Source organism: Hippichthys cyanospilos, chromosome 3, assembly GCF_059441005.1.
Source record: "Hippichthys cyanospilos isolate Australia breed blue-spotted pipefish chromosome 3, RoL_Hcya_1.0, whole genome shotgun sequence".
NCBI lineage: Eukaryota > Metazoa > Chordata > Actinopteri > Syngnathiformes > Syngnathidae > Hippichthys > Hippichthys cyanospilos.
The window spans coordinates 11211968-11223133 of NC_142371.1; the positions used below are offsets into that span (position 1 = coordinate 11211968).

At 36.8% G+C, this 11166-nt stretch overlaps 1 protein-coding gene and 1 long non-coding RNA gene across 2 annotated transcripts; one reads left to right on the forward strand and one right to left on the reverse strand.

Moving 5' to 3' along the window:
* Positions 1–49: 49 nt before the first annotated feature.
* ebag9 (estrogen receptor binding site associated antigen 9) lies at positions 50–5634 on the forward strand. Its single transcript, XM_088409516.1, has 7 exons — positions 50–340; positions 542–636; positions 1876–1957; positions 3228–3389; positions 3547–3657; positions 4887–4978; positions 5169–5634. Exons 2-7 carry the CDS (start codon positions 554–556, stop codon positions 5284–5286), a joined length of 648 nt encoding a protein of 215 aa, XP_088265642.1. The 5' UTR covers positions 50–340; positions 542–553; the 3' UTR covers positions 5287–5634.
* LOC148425756 (uncharacterized) lies at positions 4770–10939 on the reverse strand. The gene is made up of 2 exons (XR_015864990.1): positions 10264–10939; positions 4770–4954 (listed from the first exon to the last, which is right to left on the reverse strand). It is a non-coding gene; the product is annotated as an uncharacterized LOC148425756 (long non-coding RNA).
* Between the last annotated feature and the right edge of the window lie 227 nt (positions 10940–11166).

Below are 11166 nucleotides of genomic sequence, written 5' to 3' on the forward strand. Positions count from 1 at the left end.
TCCCAACACTTTTATGCGTCACTGAAGGCAGCGCGCTTGCAGTCTTGTATTTCCTTGTTCCTGCTCCTCCCAGCTGAGCTCCAAGATGGCAGCTGCGCAAGGGACATGAGCAGCGATTTTTCAGAGTTCTGTCATGAAACAGCATTGGAGTATGTAGCTCTTTCGGGCTTTCATGTGATATGACTTTAATTTATTACCTCGCAAATTTCCTGGCATTCAACAAGATAAAGGAAGAAGGACAGAACATGCTTTTCTGCCAGCTAAGCTAGCAAGCAGCCGTCGGCAAATAAATGAACTTGTCTCGTCAGCAACACAAAAGGAAACATCAGCTTTGCATACGGTAATTTTCGTTTTTGGCTTTACTTTTGAACGACGAAGGTAAAGATTGGTAAGAGGACCCTTGAAATGCACACGTTATAATTTACGCAGGGTTACTTAATACATTCTCTCGCTACTGTGCTATTTTCAAGTTATTTTTGAGAGTGGAAAGCAAAACCACAATTGTAATCGTGATTTTTCCCCCCCCGCCCTCTCCCACCAGATCAATTTCATCATGGCCATCACACAATTCCGTTTGTCAAAGATATGCACGTGCCTGGCCAGTTTGCTCTCGTTCTTTAAAAGATTGATATGCAGGTAAGTGGTAAATATAATACTAAATCAAAAAGAAAATCCCTAAACAAACATATGTTTAGTACTGCATTGTCTAATTATTTTGGTGAACCGTAACTTCTACACAACTGAATACATACATCTACAATGTATATGCAATAGTCAAATGACTTGTTTGAAATTGTGCATTTTGTCGCCCTCTTACCTGGGTCCAAGCCCAAATCAATTGTGCATTTTGTCGCCCTGTTGCCTGGGTCCAAGCACAAATGAATTAGAAAATATAAACTTACCTAGGAGTGTGTTCCAATAAAAACTTGCACAAGAGATCAATTTCGTTTTATATCCAGATGTTAGCAAGTGTACAAAGAGAAGGATTCTTGACTGTTTTATCTTCAAATACTTTACTTGGTACTTTTCAACCTGCCAAGCAGATGCGATAAAAATGGATTTGACTTTCTCTCAGCTCAGTACCTTACACAACCCATAAAGACAGTGAAGAAAGTTAAAAAGCATGGTGTTTGAAACATGAAATGCAGATGTGTTTTTTTGGACTACGGTGCAGTTTTTTACAGTTTCCAAAAACAGATGTCAATGCTGGTATTTTTCTTTTATGTTACATTTTTAGTTTTTCTGTGAAATATAAAATTTATTTACCAAACACTTTGCTTTAAAATAAAATGTGTAATGTCCCCAATTCATTTGTGTTCATTAAAGTGCAATTTATTTGCGCAATTTTCACATTTATTCACCTTTCTTAAGACACTGCTATTATTCTGAACACAACTGTACAACCGAAACAAAGACTTGCTTGTTCATTATATACAAAAAAATAATTTATGACTGAATATTCTAGTCCCACTGAATGAACACACTTCTTAAGTACTGCTCAAGTAATATATAGTCTGACCTTTAAACTAAAATTGATGTTGCAAAAAAATATTCAAAGCACATGGTATTAAATGATACCCAAAACAATATTTCAAAGCTATATTAAACAAAAGCACCGGTGTTTGACTACGTGTGAGATCAATTATTCCGAATCACTATAACAGCCTGTGTGTCAATCAGGTAACAAATTTCTCAATGGTTGATAGACAGGAGGCATTTTTTTTTAATCCTATGAGAGCTACCTACCCCCTTCACAAGCTACAGGTAGCTCACAGTATATGTAACTTATCTGATTTTGATATGAATTAAAGCAGTTAAACCTTAATATTTTGCTGTGACCTTAACTTCCACTTTTCATTGTTCTTGTTTGCCAAGGAGTGGAAGGGGCCGAAAGCTCAGTGGGGATCAAATAACTCTCCCGACCACAGTGGATTTCTCATCGTCCATCCCAAAACAGGTTAGTCGTTTACTCTGGGTAATTAATAAAATACTCGTGTTTTTGCAAGACCATATTTTGACTTAAACTGAAAAACTACCTAGGCGAAAACTTAAATCTGTAAAAAAAATTGCATAGTACCTATTGCCGTTATCCCCAAAATATAAGGTGCGCTTTTTTCCCCAAAAAATGGAGGGCCAAAAGTATGGATGCTGCTTTTAAATGGTAGCTTAAAAACTAGATTTTTTTTTTTCTATGACACCATTCAAAGAAGATTTACCTGTGACGCACATTAAATTTTGGTACACAGATGTCCATTTTTAGATTTGCCGTATTCTTACTTCTGAAAATTGCCGGGATGAGTGTCAGAGAAATCTCAGAAAAGAAGACTAGGACAAGCCTAGCTGCTTAAACAGCAAAAAGAGTAACTCAGACCAGCCAAGATTGACTTTTCTACGCCGGCGTAGGGAAAAAAGGCTTGGGCAAATGTAACTCGTGGGTCTTCCAACGCCAGTTTTTCCACTTGCCCAGCCGTTCCCCCCGGCTTTTATTGAATAGAAGCATAGCAGATTACAAGACACAACAAAAGAGCCAGCCGGGCGCCACCGGCAGCTGGGCCAAGGTCCCGGCTCACACTTTCGTGCGTCAACAGTTCTATCTAAGGACAGGGTCAAGATGAACTAGGATTGCATAAATGGGTAACAATGAACTAAGAACATAATGATAACAACCTAATATATGATTCCCTTCACAATGAGCTAGAGGGCGGACGTTAGGTGGTGGTGGTTTGCATCAGGAGCCTGTTGCAGCTAACAGCAGATTGTGTCGGCTGAGGTTTTTACAGCATTATTTTCAATAAAAAAAAATGAGCAGACGCCCCCCCCCCCCTTTTCATGTTAAAAAAAAAAAATCAGACCACATGACTTCGTTTTTTGACTAAATAAATCACTGTTACACGAATCCGCATTGTGCGATTGTCTTAATCTCTTTAAATGCACCTCGTGTTTTGTGCAGAAAGAATATCACATCAGTGTTCATTCCTGTTCTGATCCTGTCCATTTCATAGATGAACAACAAATGTTGAGTATATTACAAACGATTAAAAAAAAAATCTTTAGTCATAATGTAAAATTACATGTTGCATTTCCAATATGCGTTGGAAGAATCTTAATGATTTCTACCTTTAATGCCATTGTGAGTCTGGTTTAAAGTGATCAGATAAGCACGTTAAGAAAAAAAATGTCCAGAGCAGCAAATTATTTCAACACATTTTTCTCTCTATGGTGTTAAGTCTGCACAGCCCGATGTTGAAGAATGGAGTTCATGGGATGAAGATGCTCCAACAAGTATTAAGATTGAAGGTGGAAATGGAAATGTTCCCCCTCAACCTACAGAGATAGAGGAGCCCGACTACTTCAAAGACATGGCGCCAACCATCAGAAAAACACAGAAAGTATGTATTATACATCACATAGAAATCTGTCTTTCATTCATCCTGTCACATTCATTCAGGGTGATCTATTGAGTCGCTAATTGCAAAACATTTTTAAAGCTGTTACATTATAATTGCTGTTTTACAGTGTGACTAGTCTCTCTTTTTCGCTTTGCAGATAGTGCTAAAGAAAAGGGAGCCATTGAACTACCTGCTGCCTGATGGCTCAGGAGGTTTCTCCAGCAGATTGGCAGTCTCTCAAGATATGACAACCTTTTGTCCACCTTCAGTGAGTTATCTTCTATCACATTTGAAGCTTCAGGCATACTTTGTTGTTGTTTTTTTTGTTTGTTTTTTTTCTCCCTGATACTGAAACCCTTCTTGGGTTTTTGTACATAAAATTAGCAATTACATAAACTATGCAGGGGTGACCAGATTGTACTAGGATGATTATAATTCGTGCTAAGATTGTGGCTGTTTTGTAATATTGCATCAATTACAAAGACGATATTGACTTAAGGTCGATCAAATGAAGGCAATGGAGCAAAAACTTTTTGATTCTTTTTCCTCCCTTTGTCGTTCAACATTCATGGTGGCTATTTGTCTAGTTGGGGATAGGACTGAAGTGCTACAATAAAGCCTCTTTTCAATGTTTCCACTATTCCAAGATACCGGATTCAAATGATCAACTCTTTAGCAAGCATTGCAGAAACTTGATAACGACTCTAATCATTTGAATCCGTTGCATTTAAAAAGATCCTTAAAATTAGGCAAAGGAATTTATTAGAAAACCAGCAGTTGTACCGTAATTGGGGGTACTTCATTGATGGTTGTAGTGATTTAGGAGTGTTTACCCCAACTCAACAAGGGGAGCCAGTGATTCATTTTGAGGGTATAAATGATTAACAAGCATTTAAGATAAATCCCCAAAATTTAACTAAATAATTTATTTAAAAGGAAAGCGCCCACGATAGAATCGTGTTGACGTTTTTTTTTTTGTTTTTGTTTTTTTAAGGAAATGATTACTTCCCGTGAAACAACCTCCTGCTCAAATACAAAGTCAATTTACGTCTAATCAGGTTGCCCCACCTCGTCCAATCAGTCGTGAGTCCACTATTCCCTCCCGCCCCCAACACTTCCGGTTTGGTCTTTAAATAATAGTGTTTCTCGAAATGTTGCGTGCGTTTGTGAAAATGTTGCGTGCGTTTCGACTTTTGTAAAAAAAAAGTTTTTTCTTTTCTTTTTTGCGTTTTGTTTTTGAATTGTGTTTTTCTTTCTTTGTTTTGTTTCGTCTTTTGTAAATGTGTTTTTCTTTTTTTAAACTTGCTTCAGTATTTTTTCATTTGCACTTCAGGGCCACCGTGCGAAACCCTGCCCCGCAATAAATGAAAAACCACCAAGTAGCCCCCATGTATTATTGTGCCATCACATTTTCTGTATGATTGGCAAGTCATGTTCTGGCGTTTGATTGATTCTGTTGTATTTATGCTGTCAATTCTGCATCGGTGCGTTCTACAGGCAGAGCTTGGCGAAATGGACAACTGGCAGGGGGACACCAATGCCTGGGAGGATGAGTCTGACGCCACCTGGGAAGCAGAAGAGGTGCTCAGGTAAATGCATCTGTCTATTACAACACCGTTACACAGATGACAGGCATGTAGGTTTTTTCTTTGACCAGCAGGTGGCAGCGTTTACCACTATAGTGTATTCAAATAAAAAGAAGTAGCGTTTGTGTTCAAACGAACACACTTTCATTGTCTAAATAAAGACAAATCTCGCAATCTGACATCCTTCTGACAGACAACAGAAACTGGCTGAGAGAGAAAAGCGGTCAATGGAGCAGCAGAGGAAGAAGATGGAAAAAGAGGCTCAGAGGATGATGAAGAAAGAGCAGAAGATGGCTGTTAAGCTTTCGTAACATTTTGGTAATGCTCATTTTTGAGCCAGATAATCTCAAGGGAAAGACACTGAGTCAGTCTTGGATTTATTTTTCAAATCATCAAACCATCCGAAGTCGTCCTGCTGCACTGCTACATTTTCATTGACCTGTCCTCATCCCGCAGCATTTTCAAGAAAAAGCAGTGAATACTTCTTGAGCTTACTCACCATTTTTCCGTCATGTTTCTAATGCATTCTGTTCTTGAACAATTTGAATTCCAATGCCCATAGTATATTAGGTGTGTGTGCTAATTAGCACAGGCCCTATTTAAGGTGTGTAAATAAAATCAAACCTGTACTGTTTGACCTTTTCATATAAGGTTTACAATTGTTTTTCTTTGTCTTATTTCTATCCACAAAGGGCAAAGAGGTATATTATGTTTAAGAATCACTATTTTTCAGTGACATCAGTCTGCTTAGTAGTAATTTTTATATTTATTGTAAGTTTCCTGTTTAAACACCCCTCCCATTCATTTTTGCACTGTACCTCTGCAAAATTCCTATACAAGGCAATAATATAATCGAGCCCTCAATTTTAGGCTGTGTGTTCCTATGGTAACATCATGGCCACTAATAGCTAAGACTGTGATAGAAAAGTAAATTTCAACCTATTTTCAATTGTGTATTCCACAAAGACAAGATTTTTTTTTTTTTAACTGATGAACACTTTGGGGAAATATTGTTGAGGCTCCGACATTAAGACTTCTTGACAAGGCCACCATGATTCAAGTTGTAGTTGCGCTGACCCTGAATAATAACAATGCTTAGTGATTGATTCTGAAAAAGTGAATCATGCACATCTAGTGGAAGAAATGCATGTGAGTAAAATTGCTTCAGCTGGCGATCAAGGCAGCGTTCAAGGAAATATATCCAAACTGCTTGCTCCTCAATTTATGCTGAACATATTGTGATTTAAAACAGCAATTTACAAGATTTATAATAATATATGTAAACCTACCGATGGATGAAATAGCGAGTGCATCGAATGTGTGCATCAAGGGCAAATAAAGCAAAGACGACTGTTAATTTTACATGGATTAAACTGGAAATATTGAATTTTAGATCATAAAAAAGGCAACCATGTTTTGTGTTCATTTCATTTGTTTGAGAAACTTGTCGTGTTGGCCTGGTCAGGCAAATGTCAGTGAACTTCAAGTTGCCCGACCAATCACGTGGTGGCCCTGAGCCTTTGGGCTACAGTAATGTCAAACCCTGCTCTCCCATTTTGAATTTTGTTTTCAGCCACTTTTCTGTTATAATTATCAGGGGAAAGTTCAAAAGCAATCATCTGATAGTATGGGGATGGATAACAAGCACATCTGTGAAGGCATCGTTAATGCTGAAAGGTACATCACTGTGTTCTAAATTATAATGCAAAATGTGCATTTCAGTTCTTTGAAAATAGTCGAGTTATTATGCACATGGTACTCAAAAAAAGTCATCAACCCTGATAGTATTTTTTTCTTCCAAATGAAACTTGTAATTTTTGGTCAAATGCACGATACCAAATTGTGATTGCACAGCAGTATTTCAATAAACATTGTGATTCTTTATGAACTGGAACAAGCCATTAGCATTAGGATGTTGCATTTGCTAAAGTGTAACGCTATTTCCTAACCCTAACCTCTGAAAAATATTTACAGCCTAAGATAGATTTTAACATAGCACCTCTCAGTTGACAGGAGTTTTGCAAATCACACTGATGGGTTTTTGGACAGCTTTTGCTTGAATGAGTTGCAAGATGTCTTGAGTAGCCTCTGAAAGCTGCTGTTTGGATGTGAACTGCCTCCCAGCCTGTAAGACGTTAGGGAATAAAATTCTCAATGACTATATAAAATATGAATCAGTTTCAACATAAAAAAATGTTGTGTATTAAATAGAAGATAGGTTAAAAGAATTCAATCATTGGATTTTGGTTTTCTTTCTAACTTCCCAGTCATGGGAAGGTGCCCTATATGAGGTACGGATCCCTTCATTAGCTACACCAATTATTTTAGCACCCATTTGTCTTTCATATGTTACTGGCAAGCATTTCTGTAGTTTGAGGTTTTGAAAGCGATGAGAAATCGGGTCGCTTAAGTATATGGGCATACAGGTTTAGTGATTAACGATTAGGCTCAAAGAAACAGGTGTTTATTGAATGGAAAAGCCTTTGACAATCTCGATTGTTAAACAATAAGCACTCCCTGTTCAACCAACAGTTTGCATGTTACTTTGTTGTGCCTATTCAGAAATGGAATTATGCTTTAAGTATGTACAGTCCATAATTTTGTGTTGAACATTAAAAGAAAAAAAATGGCACTAAAGTCATCCTGGTGTAAGCCCTCGCAGCCTTTTGATTAAAATGCTATAGTTCAAGTGCTTTCTGCTGGGATTGTGTTTTAAAATATGTCTATAGAAACTGAGTTAACCCCATTCCCAAGCAAAAATGGTCAACGACAGCCATCCGTCGGTAACTGCTTTTCTCAAGAGCCAGCATGCAAGAATGATGTATCATTTTGTGTTAACATTAACACAAACTAATGGGTTGAATTTTGGCCATTTGTCTCTTTTTCTTTAAACTATCAGTTTTGTTCATGCAACTCTTCTGAAACGTGCTTGAAATTGATAATAATACACCACTCACATCGATTGTCTCATCTTTCTGGTAGATTAAAACATATTTAAACCTTAATTATTTATTCATTTTTAACTGTTTTTTTATGGTTTTTATTTTATACTCAACATTTGAAATATTTTTGTTTTCGCCCAAATTACATAGATCAATATTTGGACAAGGAAGCAATCTCATATAATATGCTTTGTTTATGGTGTTTAATGGCTTATTGCACCCAATTTAACAAATGATGCTATTTGTGACACTACGGCCGAAGAGAATAATTTCTGTACATTTTTATTTTATGAGTGGAAGCTTTCTGCTGGATGTAAACAAACAGTTCAAATAGCAACAGTATTAGAATAAATAGTATACAAGTATATAGTATACTACTTTGTATTAATGACAACAACTGATGACATTGAAATCTTTATTTAGTAAGAGACTCAAGCACCAAAAAAAGATTTTAAATAATCAGATTGTATTATGAGTACAAAATAACCACGAAAAAACAAAGAGTCCATACGTAAGTTCTGTATTTATATTTTTATGAAAGTGTTGCTGCTCACAACTAATTCCGGATGTGAGGTGAGATGGGATACACCCTGAACAGCGGTGTCCAATTTATCAAAATGATTATAGCATATCTCCACTAACTCGATATCTGACAACATATAACCAATGCAAGAAATCACTACCGGTCTGTGGATCAGTAGGTACCGGGCCGCATGGGCTGCACCTGAAATAATGATGTTTGGGGACTGGTTTGCTCAACTTGCTAAAACTATATCTCTCGGTCGGGTTTTTCAAGGTCGGCCTCCTCCAAAACGTAATCTGTGCTGGCCTCAAAAATCAGCTTGTTGTCCAGAACAGTGATAACGATGACGCCTCGCCTGTGAGATGGCATCTTGCTTGATGAAAACCAATTCAGAGATGACCTACTTTCAAAACTGGCAAATCAGCCAGCATGCTCAGAAATACAACTTCGCATGATATCTTCTATATCCTGGAGGGTAATATTTCACTAGACATCAACTTAACGCAAGCCTCCCGTGGAGGGTGTTACAGCATCCTGTGACTCGGGCTTTTTAATGCTTACTGAACTAAAATATTTTGATTATGTAACATGGAGGTACCACGGCATGGCAAAGTGCAATGTCGTCATGGGATTAAATAAGGCGTTAGTTCCTTTACATGTGTCAAACCTTTCTTGAGTAAATTTTAATTGCTGTTACATCATCACGATTAAAAAAGTGTGTAGACAGGAATGGTTGATGCAGTGACACTCACAATCTGTTTTCAGATTTACATCTTCAGAGAGAACCGCTTAAGAGGATTTAAATGCACTTAACCATGTTGACTCCTTTGACCCAAAGGGTGTGAAAAACGCATACCGAGAAAGCTTTCATCCACGATAAGCTATCATGGCAATGCTGTTTGGATAAAATACGGTGAACTCACCTTTATTTATTAATTTGAAGATCTTAAATATATGATGATCTTTGACAACCCTTACAGGTCTCTTACATAAGTCTGCAATTGTGGTGCCTCGATTCAAAAGTGCTCATACATTTTTCTAATGAATATGAATGGAAATTCCATTAATCCATTGCAGCCCAAAAGGAATAGCAAAGTGCCACTACATTTTAATATTGTCCAGTATGTAAAAACATACCGTTATGGTATTGTAAAATAAAAACAGACAACAGCTTTTTCTTTAATTCAATAGACATTGACCTGGAGTTATGGGTCATCAGAATGACTATGAATGAATAATAAATTTATAATAATAGTAATAATAATAAGAATTTCTCAACAAAGCATGTCATGGAATATTTCTGAATAAATTTTCCAAAAATCTTAAGATCATATGATATGGCAGGTTATATAAAAATGTCATGGGTTTGCAGGCAGAGGATAATGGAAGAGCATGTGGGACCAGGAAGAAGACACTGTGATTGTGTAACTTGAACAAAGATACAGTAAAGAAGATCATGTATTTTTTGTTCTATTAAAAGATAACGGTTTCTCAACGACTTTAAAGTGTGTGTGTGTGTGTTTTTTTAAGGAACACACACAATATCTCTTAGCCTTTGAAAACACCCTACCACAAGTTACAGAAGATGCCATCATGTATGAAAACACCAGAGTAAGATTATTTTTGTTCTGTACGTATTATCTTATTTTATGATTGCATTTGTATTGGAGTTTCTATGCCTTTTGCAGTGAGGTGTTGTACTTCCAATTCCAAGGAACCCAAACACATCACTTTTGAACAAAATCAATGGTCAAAATAAAAAATACTACTCTGTAAAATAATAAGATAGGTAGTTGAATATAAAATAGATAGGTATAGCTCACCTTCTGAGTTGTCAATTAAAATGTATCCAAAAAAGAGAAATCCTCGTCTTCCTGGCTCCATTCTCAGTCATAATTTTCTTCTTTCTCATCTAAATCTTCAATTTCTCTTTGTCTTGCAAATTTCAACATTGTGGGACAAATAAAGGTTATCGATGATTGCTCTCCAAACTGTAATTGCTGTAAACAGTCTCCAAACGCTAGTATACTTGACATTTATTATCCACATTTTGAACTGACCGCATATTTATCAAAACGCATTTTGAATGACACCCGAGAGGTTTGTTGGAAAATGTGACAGGCTTCCCAAAGTCATTACTTTGTGCAGGCATTGTTTATAGCTCCTCCTCCAAATGAAGCAAGCTTCAATGAGAGCTTTGCTGAAACGCTCCCTCCATTACTTGAGACACTTCAAAGCATTGCCATATATCATTACTTAAAGGGTTAACATCGCAACGTCGCATTGTTAGCACAACAGACGTACAGTATCTAAAGCAAAGCCATCTGGTGGGTTGAAATGCACATGCAATTAATTTATTTTATGTTTCTTTTGACAGCACTTGTATCTCATTTGTTTCCAAGTAAAAGGGGAAAAAATGTTTGAATGACAGCTCATGCATCAAAAAACACAAGCTGGGTCACTGCAGGACTGCAGCTATCGAGTACGTTGGTATTCGGATACCCTACAGAAATTTTGAATCAAATATCGAGTACTTGAATGAAAACTTTTGTTTGCTAAGGTAAAAAACCGGAGAAGATTGAATTCTGAAAAACCAACTCTTATGATTTCTTGAATCAACATTTATTTAACCTAGATTGAAACTGTTAACCAGCACACTACTTTGCTGTATAAGTAAATTCCTCATTTGTGTCGATAAAGCTGCAGTTGAAAAGTAATGCGACTGC